This window comes from Xiphophorus hellerii, chromosome 22, assembly GCF_003331165.1.
Source record: "Xiphophorus hellerii strain 12219 chromosome 22, Xiphophorus_hellerii-4.1, whole genome shotgun sequence".
Classification (NCBI taxonomy): domain Eukaryota; kingdom Metazoa; phylum Chordata; class Actinopteri; order Cyprinodontiformes; family Poeciliidae; genus Xiphophorus; species Xiphophorus hellerii.
In genome coordinates this window covers 18,352,680-18,372,762 of record NC_045693.1, presented here as the reverse complement: position 1 = coordinate 18,372,762, position 20,083 = coordinate 18,352,680, and the positions used below count along the sequence as shown (strand labels likewise).

At 35.7% G+C, this 20,083-nt stretch overlaps 1 protein-coding gene across 1 annotated transcript in view; it reads left to right on the top strand.

Moving 5' to 3' along the window:
* Positions 1 to 20,083, top strand: part of LOC116713462 (VPS10 domain-containing receptor SorCS1-like) — a 63,920-nt gene that overhangs the window by 19,470 nt on the left and 24,367 nt on the right. The window contains exons 2-13 of the mRNA XM_032553632.1: positions 5,996 to 6,063; positions 6,934 to 7,033; positions 7,242 to 7,400; positions 9,174 to 9,247; positions 12,221 to 12,285; positions 13,051 to 13,169; positions 13,492 to 13,581; positions 14,182 to 14,361; positions 15,635 to 15,781; positions 18,054 to 18,156; positions 18,462 to 18,538; positions 19,962 to 20,053. Of these exons, the coding sequence (XP_032409523.1) occupies positions 5,996 to 6,063; positions 6,934 to 7,033; positions 7,242 to 7,400; positions 9,174 to 9,247; positions 12,221 to 12,285; positions 13,051 to 13,169; positions 13,492 to 13,581; positions 14,182 to 14,361; positions 15,635 to 15,781; positions 18,054 to 18,156; positions 18,462 to 18,538; positions 19,962 to 20,053 (1,274 nt within the window). The remainder of the gene's footprint in view (positions 1 to 5,995; positions 6,064 to 6,933; positions 7,034 to 7,241; positions 7,401 to 9,173; positions 9,248 to 12,220; positions 12,286 to 13,050; positions 13,170 to 13,491; positions 13,582 to 14,181; positions 14,362 to 15,634; positions 15,782 to 18,053; positions 18,157 to 18,461; positions 18,539 to 19,961; positions 20,054 to 20,083) is intronic.

Below are 20,083 nucleotides of genomic sequence, written 5' to 3'. Positions count from 1 at the left end.
TATCCCACTGCAGCTGTTTGATTATTCCCAAATAAATATCTGATTAATTCCAGTATAGAAGAAGGGAAAGGTACGCATTTTGTTCTACTTTTCCAACTTGTCTAAGTTGTTTTGTTGTAAATGACTCTGTCAGCGATGGTATGACCTTTGGAAGGTGTACAACTAGTTTACTGGTACATCATAAATCTCTGCAGCCTAGTCTGGACATCGGACCAAAGTTGTACCAAGCTGTGCAGATAATTGCACACACACACAAAAAAAGGAACTCCTTAAAACAATATCATACTTTTATAAAAGGTGAGAGCAGACTTGGACTAAAAACTAAGAACTTTCAGTTGTAAATGTTAATAAAATCATATTTGGGCATCCGATTTAATATTTACTATGCATGAATAAGGTAAGACACATCATGATGGGAATCACAAGCTGTGCAGGGACCCATGAATAATAAGAAAAAATTGAAGACTGGGGGAATAAATAATAAATGAATGTCAATATTTCTAATAACTGTGTGTTTGCAAGAAGATTACAGAAAAGAGGAATAAAAATGAATTAAACATTACTATTTAAGTAGAAAATCTTTGGGAAGATGTGGTTTTTGACTCAAGAAACCAAATACAAGCATCTAACTATTTGAGATGGTTTAACGAGCGAGTATACAGAAGAAATGTTTTAAGAATAAATAATATTGTGCATCATTTGCACATATTTCTCTCCAGAATCAAAATGAGGTAATTGAGATTCAAGTTTAAGATTTTTGGCTTTAACTTATGTGTTTTTAAATGTATGTATAGTCAAGTAGTATTCTCTTATGCAGGGCCAGACAGAGATATAATAAGACTTTGTTTCAGCTGCAGGACAGAGGAGGAGAAAAAAACCCTTGTTTACATGAAGGACCACTTTCTTTTTACATCAGTGTCACCCCATACAGTCATAACGGTTGATAATTAGGAAGTAGATCTGCAAGATACACAGAAGGGCTTCCCCTGAAGAGCAGTATGATGCGCAGGCTTTATGATTGCAAACATGGGCAGGATATCATTCTGGCAATTAATTTGTATAAATAACAGAACAAGTTTTTTACCCCCCTATATCTGTTGTGGGTTTGTACTTTTAAAAATGACTTTTTTCCAGGAAGAACTTATAGAGATAAACAAAAAAGTTAAGCTTCCTCTTGTTTTTCTTTAATTTGATTTCTGTTGATGAAGAAAAATTAATCTTTAAAGCAGTAAAAACAAGGCTTTAAAGATCAGTAGTTGCATGAAAAAATGCTTGCTTTGATTAAAATTTTAATGTTTTCTTAAGAAATTACCCACAACATTGTTTTAAAATTTTAATTTACAAAAAAAAAAAATCTTGAACTCTACTATTATGACTGTTAAACACTCAAAGCAGCATGTTCTGCTTGTAAGTTCCTCTGACGTGAGTTTATTCTCAGTATCAGGGTCGGAGTGGGATTCATTTTCCCGGAGCTTCTTGCCTCAGAGTGGCCCACTTAAGTTTGCAGTAACTTTAAAAAAAAACATACTTGGAAATATTGCCTAAGATGAAAAGTAAGTCAATAACTTATATATTGACTTATTTATATATTGACTTATTTACTTAAATTTACTCATTTATTTTTCTTTTAAAATATCCTCATCCCCATTCAAGGGTGAACAATGTTTCTTTGTAGTTAAAAAGTTTGTTTTCTTAACAAGCAAAAGAGTTTATGCATATCCTCAGCAGTTATTGCATTGCAGCTATGCAAATTGCTTGGCCTCTCTTGTCGCCAGTTCCCTTTTACCTTTTTTTTCAAAGTTCAAACTTTATTCCTATGTTTGCTGCTTGTTCTGACTCTAAAGCCTCACCACCAACAGCCTAGATTATTTGGATACTTGTTTTTCTCTGATGAATGAAATTGTCTTTATTCGGGTCATGATAATGTTATCTTTAATTTTAGATGATACTAAACATAAATTGGACAAAACAGTAAAAACAGAACGAATACGTCAGACGACAAGTAACTTTTACAGCAATGTACCATAATGCTGGAAACTATACTAGATGCAATGAGTCTGGTCTGTCTTCTTTGTTTCATTCAAGTCATTGACTTAAATTAAGACCGGCCCATAAACCCAGTGGGCCCACTGGGATTTTTCCTGCTTCTCATGGTTAGCTTCTCTGAGACTGCTCAGAATATGCACATACAATTTTGACCTCAAATTGTAGACTCTCTGTGACTAAAGATCAAGTCATTTTGAGTGAATTTTATTTGATCAGAACTAATATTATGCTTTTAACAGTTGACTCACATGTCTTCTTCATCCCTGTGATGCTTTTAGCAGTACTTCAAATGTGTCTCTTGGTTTTACTTGTGGAAAGTAAAACACACTCCTTAAGCACAATAGTGAGTTAACATTTGGTGTAGCAATTGTTTTATAATCACTGTTCATTCTTTATACACAACTCAGGTTTCTTTTTTTTTATTTCAGATACTTTATGCGGATCTAAATCATGCCAATATGTATCAACAAAAGACTTATAGGGGACAACATGGGGGGAATATGTCATTAATATTCTAAATGAAATGAAGCCGCATCTTTATGTGAGACTAAATATGCAGAATTAGATGACTTCTGTGTTCGTACAGCCAATTTTAAACACACGCTGCTTTCAAATAGGTTAGAAACAACCAAATGTGTCAGTATCATATGCTAATTATATTGCTGGTGCTTCACAGTTGCCAACTGTATTGTAACAGAAATCTGTCAAGTCTGACCTGTTGCAGTCACATTAACAGATGCACAGCTGCATTGGGTTAATTTGGCATACGATACGATCAGCTTGTCAGAGGAATCAAACAAATTGCACAGTTGAATAAATAAAAAATAACATCACTCTCCAGAGCATCAAACACCACAATTTATAATTAGCTTCAGCATCCAGTCTTTTTTTTTTTTCTACTTCTGTAAAAAGCAAACAAACCACTAACTCAGTTTAAAACAGCGATTGAACTGCACAGAATAATCCGCACGGCTTCTGATTAAAGCAAAATCTTAAATTTCAACTACTCCCATCCAGCTTCATTATAGTTTTACAGTAAACCAATGCAGCCTGTTTGTTAGATTTTTGTGGCAGAGCAGCATCTTGTTGTGAGAAAATTGTAAAAGGACTTGCAGAGTTTGAGATGTCGATGTGACTTCTGATTTCTGAATTAGTTTTGTGAGAGTGATGAGTAAGAGTGGAGTTTAAAAAAAATTTATGAGTTTAAAACAAGTAAACTTATCTCAGTCCAATGCAGACCAACTGACAGCCTGCTCTGGCTCAGAACAAATTATTTGGAGATCAGCCTTCACCCAAGACGTTCATTACTGTGTAACTACTTTGAAATTTGATTGATTTTGCAATCATGTTTTAAAAAAAGATACATATTTTTAATCTCCCCTTCTTTCCCATCATTTCAGATCCATGCTTTGTTACTATTTTCATTTTTCTCACCTTAGAACCGGTTCATCAAAAATATAAATAATTTTTAAATATACTTTTATGGTTTCAATGTATCACTCTGTAATAACTTAATTTGTGCAGAAAATTGACATGTTCATTCAAAACTTCTCCTTCTGTTCGCTGATTGGTTCGGTAGAAAATCTACTGGACAAAATCCGAGTGAAAGGGAGAAAGTCCAGACATTACTGTAAGCAAGATTTTTTTGTCAAGCAGAATTTCACAGGAAGACAATGGCCAGGCTAGCACCTTACTAAATAAATCCTAGTATTTGACTGGCTAAGCTGCACAGCAACTCAGCTGCAGATCAAAATCACTTAGATGGGATTAACACTACTTTTCCGTAGCATCTGTGAGAGGTATGGATTTGTTAAGTGGAGAGATAAAATAAATTAATATCTTCAGCACATGACCATGAAATACATTTATAAAATTACAAATCATTTCAATTAATACATATTTTTATGTATTTTTTATTTGCTAAAGACACAGATGGATGAATTTATTTGATACATGCATCTAAAGTGTTAACAGTTTCATATAAATATAAATTGTGGATCATTTTAATTTATTGAATTGTGGCACGTTTGGTTTTCCGTACTTACTTACTTATTTTAGGTTACTGCTTGTGTGATATGATTATATTTGACGTCTAAATACCATGGACAGAATCTACCTCAAGCAGAACTGCTTTGTGTGCAACTTTGCATCGTCCAAAGGAGGAAGTAACATCAATATACATGTAAACAGTGCAGGTATAAATGTTTACCAGCCTCCAAACGTTACGTCTGAGTTTTCTAGCAACATTAGAGCCGAGGACACAGATATGGAGGCCAGCTGTTAGCCGAGTTAAAACTAGCCCCCTTTGGGAAGGCAATGGCCAGGCTAGTTGTCTGTAGATAAAAGTGGAAATAGAGAGAACTGTATTTATTTTGCTTTCCGTTTAACTCAGAAGTCGGAACTCAGATATGTGATTTACGCCAGACTTCTGTGTGCATTACCGCCACCTACTGGTATGGCGTGTGGCTCAAAATGTCAATTTAATTTTTACAAATATTGTCATATTCTATTAATTAAATCTCCCCTGCTTCCCCCCAAAAAACAAAACAAAAAGAAAAAAAAAATTAATGTGAATACTTTTACTATTTGAATTTTCTTGCTGTATATTTATTAAAATAATGGATTCTTTAATTTCTCCTGTATTTTTCCAACATTAATTTGCTTTGTATCTCATATCTGGTACACAATAAAATTGCATTTCATATTTTCTTATTTCCTCCATAATATTGACAGTTTCCTGCAATATGTTGCTGTCTTCTGAATAATCTTAATCTTGTTAACAGTTTAAGACTTTTGTTTTTCCTTCCTACTCTCATCTCTCTTACTTTCTTTTGAATCCTACACCACCTTCTTTCGTTATCTTCCTCCCATTCTTTCTGCCACTTTTCCCTCACTTTTTGTTTTAGATGTTAGCCTTGCGGTAAATATTCTATTTACATAGTTGGAATTTCAACGTGGCGACACTCATAGACATTATTTGCCGTGCCTCTTACAAGCATCATTTTAAGATTTACTCTCCTTCAGCAAACACCACTTTTAATTTGTTTAGTTTTGAGTTGCAGACGCTATTTATTTTAGATGCACGCTTACATACGTGGCTTGTAAAATAAACTTGTTTCCGTTACAGCTTACAACTGTTTGTGAGAGGAACAACCATTTTGAAATGCAACAGTCGGCCTTACAAGTTGTAATTGGGGGTAGTCAGAGTTATTCCCATTTTCCTAGTGGAAAATCTGACTTAGAAGGGCATTCCAGTTTAATTTTTCCAACTGGGAAGTAAGAATTTTCCAGTTTTGAGCGCAACTGTAACACAGCATTAGTCTATGCCTCCGGCTTGTGGCGTGTCCCTCAGGTGACGGATGTGGTTCAGTTTCTTTATCATAACTGATGGAGGCTGCCTGAACCAGAGCCGAAGAACAGATTGAAGATATGTGTTTTCCTGCCTGCAGAGCACAGAACATTTTATACTTAGCTGGCGTGTCTTAATAAACTCTTAAGTCAGACATTGCATCAGCAGACAAACCATTTCTGTGTTTGGGATTGGAGCTGTGGGGGGTTTCCCCCCCGCTGCAGCAAGGAGAATTGGGAAGATAAAATAAATAAGTGGTTTTATGGAACTTAAAATAATTAGAAATATGTTTTAATTTTTTATTTTTTTTATCACAGACAGTCCCGTTTCTATCATGAGACTTGGACAATTAACAAGATTTACCCCCCATCCTCTCTGTGCGTCTCCCCTTTAATTTCAGAGTTGTGTCCTAGTGAAGCATGATGGAGATTAATGCCAATATGACAAATGTCTGAGGGACTGAATGTTGGCACTTTAACAGATCAACTGGAGCCTTTAAAGTAATGTCATGTCTGGAAAGGGCCTCTGTGGCACTTCCCTGCTGCTGGTCTGCAATCATCAAACATTCCTTCACAGTGACCTGTTTGATCTGTTTTGCAGGTGATACTCATGTTGACCAAATACTACGACTTCAACTCTGGCAGAGTAACAGAGAGTTCTTTGTGGAGGTAAACTTTTCTGTTTATTTTCAACATTAATAATGTTTACATATCAGAAGAAATTAATGGAGAAAAATTATATATTATAATTATAGCATTTGAAGCTAATTGGTATAGATTTGACATTAAACATATTTTCTGACATAAAATGTTCAGTTGTGGTTAGATAACTGAATTGTGATAATGATTATAAATTTTTGCTTTTGGCACCTTCACTCTTAATAATAATAATAATAATAATAATAATAATAATAATAATTCAACATAAAGTATGCTGTAAGTATTTTGGAAAAGTTTCAATATCCCTTGAACTTTTTCATGTTTGCAACTACATTTAATGTTTTGGTTTTTTTGACGTCACCTACAATATTAAGTAAAGAACGGAAGAAAGCATGGCAATTTAAAATATAAGACGATGACAAAAAGATATAGGCTACAAAATAAAAAATATATATTCTATGAAAAAAAACACAATTATGCAAAAATAACATGCTTATTTTAAAAAATAATACAGCAATTAAATATTTTCTCGTTTACTGTTTTTTTTCTAAACCCAATAGGTTTGAGTTCAGCATTTTAGCAATGTCAGCTTTCAAGCAAATTCATTCTTGGATTCTTGACATTTTATACAACAAATATTGGAGTAAGAGGAAATTTGAAATCATATTTTTCCCATTTATGACACATGGATTATATTTGTTCATTTTGAGCACTAAAAGTCCCGTTTCGTTTAGCAAATTGCCTCAGGATGTTTGTTGCTGTAATTTTCTGCTTGCTTGATGTGCCTAACGATCCCATCATCCCCATAACTTTTAAAGCCCCTGTTGTCCTCTAGCCACCACTCAAACTTATTTACTTTGACTTATAATTGAATTATAGGTCAACCGATTATGGGACCACGTATGAAAAACTTAATGAGAAAGTGGGGACCAAGAGCATACTGAGCTACCTGTATGTGAGTCCAAACAACAAAAGGAAGGTGAGTTTGTGTCTGTGTGCTATGTCAAAATCCTGCCTGCGCTGAATAAATTTACAGGCAGAGTGTCTTTTGCACAACATTGCGATAATGCACAAGCGGGCTGCATGCATCTATCCAAGCGGAGCAAACAAGCACATTTATTCCCTGTGGGAAAAAAAAATGTTGTCGAAGTAAGCTGCTGATTTCACCATCTCCTTTCTTGTCTCAGATCATGTTGCTAACTGACCCAGAGGTGGAGAGCAGCCTGCTCATTAGCCTTGACGAGGGGGCGTCCTATCAGAAACACAGCTTAGGCTTTGATATTCTCAGCTTGCTTTTCCACCCGGAGCAAGAAGACTGGATCCTGGCTTACAGCCATGACCAAAAGGTAATGTGTAGGTGTCTACTCGTGTTTAGCGTGAACAAACCAGAACGAAAACTGAAAATGTGAAAGAAAAGCGTCCTTGTGAGAACATGTCAGCTGAAGTGTTTGGGGTTGCTTACCTTTTACACTCCTTTTGCAGCTTTGTTTTAGAGCTTCATTTTATTGTAGTCTATGTAAGTTTACAAAAAAAAATAAAAAATACATCCTTATTAAATAAAACAAAAGACATGTTGCTGTTTAGCTTTATTTGGGAGCTTGGGGAGCTTTGATCCTGACTAAAACAATTGTTCTGCTGAGACTTTTATACTGATACAGTACCTTGCAAAATTACTCACACTCAGTGATATTTTTTAAATAAACACAAACTTCAATTTATATCTGCATTTTATTTGTATATTATATAATACAGCTAGAAATAGTAGCAAATATTTATGTAGGTGAAGAAAAATTCTGCATAGTTTTCAAGAATTTTTTACACATAAAAATCTGAATGTGTCAAACGGCAGAATTTTAAGTCTCACTACTGGATTTTTACCAATTCAACATATAAATCTGTTTTTATTTAAACCATTTCATTGTAGTTCTGGCTTTATAGTTATGACCACTGTTCATTTTAAAAGTGAACCTTCCCCTGACTCAAATCTTTTATACAACATTTTTATGTTGAAGGTACTTAATTACTTAACTGTGCTATCTAATGGTACTATGTGCCTAGACAACACATAATACTGCCCCTTTAGACCAGGCTACAGCTGCTAAAACATCAGACCAGCTCCATCCTTAAACAAGCCATAAGGTCTGGCTGCAGATGTCTGAATGGTTCAGGGCAGAACAAGAGAAAATTTAGCAAGGAAGACACGCCCCCTCCAAAAATCCCTAAGCTCAACACGCATACACACATCTGTGAACGCAAATACACAGCATCCATTACCATGTGCAAGAACCCTGCTGTCTGCTCCACTCAGCAGCAGGGACATCAAACCCAGTCCTTCTCAGCTTGCTACCAGAAGACTTGATTTTCAGAGAGAGGAACAGACAAGGTCTGAGAAGTGAGATAAATGGTGGAGTAGGGAAGATGAAAAGCCTCGCAAAGAGTGATCAGTGGGTCAAAATAAAGACGCTTAGGGGAAGTTTGCCTTCGGGCTATTCTGTATGTCTCTGTAAAGCTTTATCTGAATTGTTTTCTTTCTTTTATTCCTGCCAAAAGGAACTAAATGAACGTCAGCTTGGTTTCATTTTACATTTATTGATCGTCTGTCATGTTGTCTAAAAGTTGCGAGTTCTGAGATGGGTAAGAACGATGCTGCTGATCCCTCTAAAGCTCAGAGCTCAGGATGCGTGGCACTCAATCAGTGAAGCGAGATGACACATCTTTAATGTTCTTGAGCACCAATAAAGTTGCTATATGGAGACAAACTGCAATGACAGTTAAAAGAGAGGTTTCACAGAGTTTTTAGATTCAATCCTGCTCAGATGCATTGTGAACGAGTCTCGTTTCTTGCCGTGAGAACAAATTGTCTGCATTATATAAAAATTTATTCTGAAAACCTGGCACTGAAGCATGACTTCACTTTACCTAAAACAAATTGATTTTCCTCCTGCTGCTGACTGTTATTCAAAATAACAGCATCGTGATTGCAAAAACTTCATAGAGTTGGCAGCTGCTCAATAATGCAATTGTAAATAAATCCAGAAATAATTCTGTTAGATATTCGGATGTGCTGATGCTGTATTTCATGTCATATTTATTTGTCAAAGGCATTCTCATTTTTTCAGCTCTATGTCTCCGTTGAGTTTGGGAAGAGATGGCAGCTTGTGCACGACAACGTCGTTCCCAACAGATTCTACTGGTGAGATCATCTGTTGGTCACTTAACAGTGGAATAGTTCAGTGTTGTTTTTGGAAAACTTCATTGAAATTGTGAGCGTCTCTGGTGCTTTTGTACACTGTTAGTGTTGGGGGAAAAAGATCAGTTAACATAATTTTTGTGGCAAAAAATGTCTTAAATTATTTGAATTTAATCAAGGTAAAATATTTTTCACAATATTTGCACATTTTCTCCTATTATAAAATTATAAAATTACTAAGATTAAGATGTTATGCTTCACAGATAAATCATATGTATTACTTTTGAATGTATATATTTAATTACATAGTGAAGTAAATCAATGTGTTATTTATAAAGATAAAAATTTCAAGAGCACATGCAGACTTTATATAAAATATTTTCAACAGTCTTGCAATGTACGAACAGCATGTTCAATTGAGTTATATCAAATTGAGTCAATTGAGTCATATTATATGCTCTTTTCTTCCAATTCTCTATGAAAAGATGTGAATTGCTGCAGATTTTTCAATTTCTTGTCTGACAGTTTTAGTGTTTTGCTCATAGAGATTTATGACCTTGGATAATTGGACGACTTATTGGTTTTATAATTTTTAGCTGCAATGATTTGTAAGCTTCTCTGCTCCATGTGTTTTAAAAGTTACTGTTACATCGTCATTGTTAGAGAAACAACATGGAGTAAACATTTTGAAGCAAGCTGTGATGTTAGATCGAAGGAAACCTTCAACCTAAATCAGATAGCTTTTATTTGGATTAACTAAATTGTAGGATGACACATAAGCAATCAACTAAAATAGAATAGAATATAATAGAATAACTGGGACATTCACTCTGCCTGGTCCACAAAAACATTGCCATCTAAGAAAAGGAAAAGATAAAAAAAAATATTTCCTTAGATGTTTTCTGTGCTTGATGCAAATGATGTGGCCCTTCCTAAGCAGACAAACACCTTGTTTGTTTAAGAAATGAAAAGCCACCCATTGCATCGGCTGGGGTTAAATAATGTGTCATCTGGAAGACAGCTCTCAATGCACATGCTCAGTTAATTGTGTGAAAGGTGGCACCTTTTCTTTGGCAAGACAGTATAAATTTATATATGAAAACTGTTGCCGATTAATTTTAATTTCAACTGAACACGTTAAGAAGAGAAAAAGCAAAAACGCTTGTTTTCGGCTCATCCAAAAATCAAACACTATTTACAAAATCCTGCTAACAAGCACCCTGTTTCCTAAACATGCTGCATAGCCAACACACACTCATTACGAGACATTGTAGCAGCGTGTGTTAGTTATTGGAGAACACTGTAACATTGTGAGGCTTTATTTAAGAGTGCAGGCTGCTGTTCACTGATAGAATTGGATGAAGTATTTGACAGAAAGTCCATTAAAAGAGATGGAGCTGTGAGGCAATTACAGAGTGCTGAGGGAAGCAGGATGGGAGCTTTTTATATTATAGTTCAGACACAGTATGGAAAATGAGAGAAACCCATCTTCTGTCACAACAGCTGCTATTAATACAACAAGTGGTCACTTCCGCTGCTTGGTGCTTAACAGCTACGGTGAAGAATCTGTAGTTCAAGGGGAATGAAATGGCTAAGTACATCTTACAAAAAAGAAAAAGAGCAGAGCAGGTCAAACGTCCTTCAAGACACTGTCTAAAGATCAGGCCGTTGTATTATGACTCCTACGGGAACAATAAAGAGTACTGCTGTATCTACTATAAGACACCACGATGGAAAGGATCTTTATTTAGTCATAACTTCTACACCACTTCACTTTGTTTATGGGTTTCTCACAGCAGCAAAGAAGATGAAGTGTTTTGTCCTATTGACAGTTTTAAAATCAAATTTGTAAAAAGAAATACAGCCAGTATAGAGTAAATAATTCACAAGCTGAGAACCTTCTCCAGATAAATTAGATACTTAAACATAAGCAAACATTTTTTTATTGTAGTTTTTTTTGTTTTGCTCCTTTAACTTCTCTAGGTTTTATTCTACGTCTCAAAGATACGTCGACAGAATCCTGTTTTCTGTAGCTCAGTAACACTCACTCTCAGAGGAGACTGCTGATTTGATTATGTGTAAATAACAATAATGGCTCTGTCCTTTTGAGAACTAAGAGTGCTTTTGTTTCTATGTGAACTGCTTCAGCTGGGCAACTTTATGAAATTACAAATAAATACACACATTAGTATTCCTGCCCACCCTGCAGATGTTTTTGACAAGGTAGTACATGCTGTTCTGTGATTCTCTGCAGATGGCAGCTCCTGCTTGACATAAACTCGTGGTGCTTCCACAGCTGATATGAGGCAGTAATTCATAGTTGCCCCCTAAGTTATTTAACTTGCGGCTAATTTACAAACAACCTTGTGCCACTGAAAAATGTAGATGGGCCGTTGTCTTGTTTTGTGAGGCGCACTGTTTCTCCAGGAAACAAGATACACTCTACACACCACAGACAACACTTTATGTAAGCAGGTTATTGAAATTAATAACACTGCTTTGTATAATGTATTGAGCCAAAGATTATGAAGATAACAGGTGATATTTTAAATAATAATATAGTTCCTGGTGGAACTATCCATGCCTGTTTAAATGTTTTGCATTTTACAGCAACATAATTCAATTGATTTCATTTGACTTTTATCTGATAGACCAAAATAACTAGTGAATAAATAAAATCTGAAGAGTGTGGCATGCATGTGAATTCATTTAGTTTGATTAATTATGGTGTTAAAATGGTCCAGTCTTTGCCTAGAAGTAAATATCCATTTGAAAATTTGTGCCAGAATTGAATTGGCCACATAATTTTCCTCATAAAATCACATGCAATCCTGTTTTGACACAACATTAGTGATTAGAATGTGTGAAGAAAGTTGAATGAGTGGGAACACTTTTAAAACTCCCTGTAACTCACAAAGATGTTGATTTGTAACCACAAATCCAATGATTCTTGGTATGTCTTTCACAATGTTTCAGGTCTAGACTGGGTTTGGACAAAGACCAAGGGATGATTCACCTCGAGATCACCATCTCAGATGGACGTAAGTCAAAAACCGAAGATATTTCACCTCATGTAATTTGAGGAACAAAACCATAACTACATCAATTCACTGATTTAATCAAAGACGAAAGAGGATGAAGGAATAGATGGTTCGGAAAGGTGGAGCTGCATCCCCGGGGGTCTCATAGACAGGGAAGAAAGATGCAACATGTGTGAGTTAGATTTGAATTAGCTAATGACCAGGCCAACTTGTTACACCTTGAGTTGGTGCCTGAGGAACAAGGACAGCTTTTGTTACAAATAGTAAGTGGAATCAACATTAGGAGTAAAGTAGGTTTACTTCTATTTGTTAAAAGCAAATTTGAATTTCGCAGATTTGAATAGTTTTATTGTTATACATCTGCTTTTAAAATTAGATTTGGAATTGTTTGGTGCATTTCTAAAAACTACAACTTAATATAAGCTTTTAGTAAATGACTAATACTTTTGGAAATTCAGCTAAATGACTTCGAAGAAGGAGTTACAACAATAAGGGTTGATAATCAGGAAAAAAAAATAAGGGATGAAAGAAATGTTTGGTGACAGCAAACAGGCTGATGTGCATTATCATTCACAGGGATGGAACATTGTTACCTCATATACGGAAATATGACACCTTCAAGTCTAACAAAATAAATTGTCTGTAGTTTATCCTCTATGTATTACTTAGTATGACGGATATAAATGGTGTGAAGCCTTGATTTTAGACTACAGAGGGTTGTTTTTGCATTTCTTGCATTCTTAATATTTTCTCCACTACCCACAGGGTCGCAGTACATAACTTGCAAACTTCAGAACTGCTCAGATGGAAACAAGGGCAAACCTTTCCCTGGATTTATAATCCCAAACTCCCTGGTCGTGCAGGATGAATACGTTTTCATCCAGGTGGGTTTTTACTGCAAGGTCTGGGTTCATTAAAAGACGATTAAAAGCTGTAAAATCAGTGCATTCAGCCGCATCTTAATGTACAGTCATGTTTTTCATTAACTAAAAGGCAGCATTATGCTGGCAAGAGAAGGGACGAAAATAAAATCACTGCCTTTTTTTACTGCAACTACACCTCACTACAACTCTCAGCATCACAATTAGAGACTAACGCAAGGTTTTTATGGTGGGATTAATTTTTTAAACAGAAGCTTTCAGTAATCAATGTATTTTAATGTTTATTGTGATTACCTAAAATATTTTGGGGATATTTCTCTTGAAGGTGTCGGTCAGTGGCCAGGCTGTCCATTATGTGTCATATAAAAGACATGCCTTTTACCCAATGAAGCTTCCCAAATACACCCTCCCTAAGGTAAAACTGCATCTAATATTTTCTTATAATTCTTCACATTGTTATTTTCCAGACATGCCTTTAGCTACCCACAATCATGATATGTAATCTTAAAATCCATAAAACTTGAAACATAAATCAAGTAAGCATCTTTCAGAATGCTAAAGAAACATTTTTTTTTCTTTTACGCCAATCTGCCTTTTGTCCCATGAGGCACAAACACAGCTGGGTGGATTAGTGGTTTGGCAGTCGGGGTCAGAATAATCGGGCAACATCAACGCTTTCAGAGTGTCAAAGTGTCCACTCCAGCCATCCAGCCTTGTAAATTGTGAAAACCTCCTTGAGAAGGGCACATATTGCCTTACATGCTTCACTTTATCTTCAAATCTCAGTAAAACTAAATTAACTCAGTCTTCATTTCTGGTGCACAGCGTTAACCGCCCCGGGTCTAATTGCCGGGAAGTGATTTAAGAATTAACAAATTACTACTTCCCCTGTGTGACCACTGTTTGCTCATTGCTATTGTAGATTCCCAGGCATTTATCTTTTCAGTTGTATAAAATTAGTGCTATCAATTTTAACAAAATCTCAAGCCTTCCTTTGTTATTCCCTCATATTTAGGACCTGCAGATAATCAGCACAGATGAAAACCAGGTGGTGGCAGCAATTCAGGACTGGCATCAGAATGAGTCGTACAACCTCTACATGTCTGACTACAGAGGACTGTTCTTCACTCTGATGCTGGAGGATGTTGTTAGCACCGGTGGTCCAGAGGACAATGTTATGATAGACCTCTATGAGGTAAGCAGTTACTATGCTGTGAGGCTGCTGCTGTTATCTAACTGCTGGGTTTTGATCCTGACATAAGCTGAAGTAAGTTTATGTTTGCTGTAACTTTTATCATCGTGTTATATTATAATCATTGCCAGGCCTCATTTAGATTACTAGCTAAAAGACTACTATTTTCTGTTAGAGCAGTGTTTCTAATTTAGCCTATAAGCTACATATTCTTGAAAACTGTTTGGAAAATGATAGCAAGGGCTTATGTTCTTGTAGATGGGAATTTCATATTGTTATAAATATATTTGACCTACTTATTGAAAAAAAAACACATGCATAGGTTTCAAATGGTTTGTTAAAAGATGTTCTGTTTTAAGAGTAAGAGAGTGTCTTAGCACTGTCAATCAAGCTTGTGTATGTGCTGCTCGTGCTCTCCCCCACACTGGGTGTGCAAGCTAAAGATTACAGGTTTGCTGCAGCTGTGCTCCCCATGGCAAAACAACCCCTAACGTCACAGGAAAATTATTTATCCATTGTCTTTGGAAGCCATGCTTACAGAGAGAAAGGGGAGGGTGTGAGCAGTGCATACATCAATGTGATTGACACAGCTAAGACCTTCCACAAGGAGGAGACAGAGGAATTAATTTCTCCACAGATTATCAGTCTCATATTATACTCTCAGGTTATGGTGACAGTTTTAACAAATATGTAAAATACATATTTTTATAAAAGTTACCTACCTCAGCTTTAACACAAGCTTTAACTTGTGCCAGGAACATAAATCTGTGTTGACAGATCTACTATGAACTTGCAGCGATTCCACATGAATGCATCAGTGCACATTATCCTCATCGTCATCCAACAGTGAAAGTATCATGTTGCTACAAACACACACCTCAGATATCCCTCAGTAGTTGCTGAGACGACTTTGCCACACATGTTAGGTTATGGTTTTATTCTCTTACAAAGATTTGGCAAAAACTAAGGAGAAATGTGGACACAGTTGATGTCTGCTGTATGTTAAGTCTGCATCTTTGCACACAAGCACAAAGAAGAAGACATATCCCACGGCTCTGCCATATGTTGTTTTGATTTTACACAGCCATACAGATGGTCCAAAATAGTGCTCCATGTCAGAAAAGCTATCGCTCTCAGACATCTCTCTCTTTCTCTTGCAAAATGAGGCCCTCAGCTTTACTTAAGTTTGAATATTTTAAAGCTTTTTTAAAGTTTTTTTTTTCATTCCTTTTGTGTTATTTTTCTCCATTCCGCTTCATGCTTCTCATACACGCAGGTTGCCGGGATTAAAGGAGTGTTCCTGTCAAATAAAGTTGTTGAGAACCAAGTGAAAACTTATATTACGTACAACAAGGGCAGAGACTGGCATCTTCTTCAGGCTCCAGCAACCGATCTCCAGGGAAACAAGGTCTATTGTGAGGAAGTAAGTGGGCCACTGACAGGAGGTAGATATACTTATTTGGATTTCCATTATCTGCTCTCAGAAGCATCACACTGTATCATGCTGTATTATGACAATGCTAGAGACAGTGAAAATATACCAAGATTGTTAACACCACTGATATATTTAGGCTTAAAAGTAATATGTGAATTTTAACAACAGCTTCTTTTGACTGGACATCTTATTGACATGTCTGAGTGACCCACCCAATGTCTCAACTTGCATCTGAGTGTTTGAATTAAGCTAAAAGTTAGGGCAATGGTAAAAAGGCCTTCCAAACTCAAAGAACTGGAGCTCATCAACATAGAAAACCTCCAAAATACCGGAGAATAAATATAAAAACTTACTTAATAAATGACTAAATATACTTATTAAAACCTTGAATATAAAAAAATGACTGAGCATATGATAACCCTCTAAATAATTTCAATTAAAACTATTAATTTGCTTAATAACCTTCTTGTATTTAGTTTATTACAGATTATTAACAGTTTATGTTCAGTTCAATTCCATATTTATGTACATTTAGATTATTTTAGAGAAAGAAAATCCTCATATGGAGTAAAGATAGCCAACACTATCAGTAATTAATCATTAAAATAAACAATTATTTAAATCAATATAAATATACATATAAATTATTCTTACAACTTTGTCATAAACTTGATGTGGAACAAAACAGCAAAATAAGGCAAAGGCTAAGCTGGCAGCCATTAATCATCTGCTCCTCTCAAAGTTTTGCCTCCTGCCATCAGGGAGGAGTTATACTTTTCCTAACCAGGCCAAGTCGAATGGATACTTGAGGTCGTTTGTCCCATCACCTGATGGGTTTGCTAACAAACTTGTCTGTGCTCAATTTCTCAAAGGAAAACGCATGACAAGTATGTTTTTAGATATGGTGGACATGTATTTATGGGTTTATTTTTCTGCACAAGTTTTCCTTAGTGAAGCGTGTTTGAGCTGCCTGTTTTTGTAAACCAAACATCCCCCGTGGGGTTTTCAAGAATATTCTTCACAGGTCATAAGAACTACTGTGTGTATCTGTGGTGGCGTGAAAAATGATTTGTTGTCCACATATTTATTCTGTTTTTTGCTATTTGCCGCACTTCAGTGTTTCAGGTCACATAAAAATCATTAGCAAGCAAATCTGAATTACTATTGAAAGCTATTTTCAAATGGCAATTTTACTTGTTAAATTAAAAATGCACCCAAAAATAATATGGCATTATACTAAACACAGTAAATATTTCTGCCACAACTGGAAGAAACATTGCAACAACTGCCATTGAGCATTTGTGATATCTTTTACATCAATATGGAATAATTTTGTCCCACAGTTCTTTGCAGAATTGTTTTAATTAAGATACATTGGAGGGTTTCTGCACAAGCAGCAGGAGTGTATCTTGGGTCGTGTCACGGCCTCTCAATTGGATTTAAGTCCGGACTTTGACTTTGCTTCAAAACCATTGTTCTGCTGCGTTCACAAAGTGAACTTGAGCTCAAGGCCATTAACTGATAAGTGAACTCTCTCCCATAGGATCTTAAGGTAGATGGAAAATTTTATGACTATCAGGTTCTGAAGTTGCAAAAGTCGCCTTAGGCTATATTTGACTGTAGGTGAGTTCTTTTCAGAAATATTGGTTAGTTTTATAGAAGATGTGAGGGGACACACACACCCATTTTGTCTCGTCAATGCACAGAATATGTTCTGCGAAAAGCTTGGGTAACTTCAAAATGTTTTTGACGAAAGTGAAGAGAGCCTTTGTGTTATTTTTGATCTGCAAGGATTTTTTAAATGTGCCCAGTTCTTCTTTCCTCTTTAATTAAGAGTAAATTAAGTCTGCAGTGCCGAGTATGTTGTTCTGGTTTCTGGACTACTGAATTAGTAATTGAAAATGAAACTTTTAGATTCATTTTGGAAGTGGATACTACTGGAGTCCCAAAGCCTGAAGCAAGACTTTTGTAGACTATCTAGACTGAGAGTAATTTTTTAGACTGTGAATGACTTTCATTCTCATCTGTTCTTGAAAACCATAACAAATCTATACAGAGGCAAATACTTTGTATACATGGCATGGATGATTAATTGACATCGACTATACTTGTTTTTTTTTTGTAAAACATTTGACACCACAATATTTGAAACAAAATCTTCTTTAAACATTTTATAATTGAACAAATGTTAAAATATTTGTAACGGAATCAGGATTTCTTTTTGCACATTCTTAACAAATTAATCTCCTCTGTTCGACAGCCATACTGCTCTTTGCATCTTCACCTTCATGTCTCTGAGAACCCTTACGCCTCAGGAAACATTGTCAGCAAAGACACGGCTCCAGGGGTTATAATAGCATCAGGTGAGATTTGATTTGCACAGGAATCTGCGAATGCATATTTGTGTTTACTCGCTGTCATAATGCTGGCCTTTGATCATATTCTCCGGCACTTGCAGTCAGATCTGTATTTTAGCTCCATTCTCATGCACTTTCCTTCCATGACAACACTTTAGGTGATAGCTGTCTTTCTCATACATCTGTTGTGCTCTTATCTCAACAAGAAGAATGGCAGCACTCTGACTGCAACATGAAAATTGTTTTGGTGATATCTTTGAAATAATTTGGAGTATAAATAAATGATATTTTTTATGCCTTTCTTTATTTAGGTGTGGTTGGTCCAGAATTAAGCAGTGTGAATGTCAGTATCTTCATCACATCTGATGCTGGAAATACCTGGAGAGAGGTACAATATAGTTTTGGGAGCTTTGGGTGTGACACATTTCTAAAATTCTTTTATGCCTCAAATGTCAATATAGCAAGCGACCATCAACCTCCCTTAACACTCTTTATGATACTGATGGAGGCTTATTAAAAACCATGACAAAGGTTTTTAATAAGTTGTGCATCTTTTTAATTGTTGTGCATCTTCCAGATTTTGCTGAGCTACAGATATCACAAATAGAATAAGAAAGATTATCTGGATTATATCTGGATGGCCCTCATAGTGATTACAAATTTGTAACTAACTACCTACCACCATATTATTGATGGAGAGACTTCAGTCCCTATTCTGTGTTAGACACTGTTAGTTGATTGTAGAATAAAGCACATGTACTGATCACAAAATTATTTAATTTTTTGAAAGTGACTAAAATCCTCTTGAACTTTTTGAACATGTGATTTCTAGCCCTGCTTTTCTTCAGCAGGGTTTGGAAAACTGCCGATAGTCCATGGGAAAATGATTGCCCATTTGGGATACAAATAAATCTGAATCTGAATGATTAGAGCTAAATATAGGGCAAATCTTGAAGAAAACGTGAGGGAGCTTGACGTTTGGGCAGAACTTCGCTTGATCGCCTCACACAATAACACTCAAAATACACCACATTATTGACAGTCAAGTTTATTTACTCTTAATAACTAATAATAACTCTTCTTAGATACTCTCCATCTAATTTGACTGAGATTGAGCTTTTTTTTTTTTTTTTTTTTTACAAAATGTTCAATATACGGTAAAAACTGTATCACAATGTTCCACTGTAATGGCAGCAATTCAGGACCCTAAATGCAAATATCAGACATACTTTTTGGATTTTTAATTTCAGGTACGGTTACTGGTTGTGTTTTTCCTCCTTGAATCTTTTTTACCCTTTTACCACCACCGAGAACGTCTGCAGTCATAATGGCTCAGTATATTTTTGAACATTTTTAAATTAAAAGTAACCTATCTCTAGATGAATCTGAATAAAGAAGAAAAATAAAACAACCTCGCTCAGATATTTATGTGCCAGCTTTTTTTTTTACTTTTTATTTTTTTCCTTTCCAGCTTTTGGTGCTGCAGTCACATCTGCATAGAAATACAGAGGCGAGGTTTGACAGCCAGCCTTGTGCAATCCTGATCTCTTGAAACAAATAAAACACAGAGCGCATACATATTTTTGCCACTGGCGTAAGACCCCAGAAATCAGCAAAGATACCAATATTTGTATGATGTTTTTCACACTACAGAGACTCTTGTGAAAACAGCAGCTTTGTGTTGTACTTGTTTGGCATTTAGGTGAGAGCACGCATCCATTCTTTTGTTTGAACTGCTGTATACCTTTTCAGAGTCTTGAACAATTTTCTCTCATGTGTTAAAGCAAAGGTGGCTGTGTGTGTATGTGCAGGTTTTTCAGGAAGAGTACAGCGTGTTTTTCCTGAATCAAGGAGGATCTCTAGTGGCCATCCGACATACACCTCTGCCAATTAGACACATTTGGTATGACTTTCCAAGGACGTTCCACGTCTT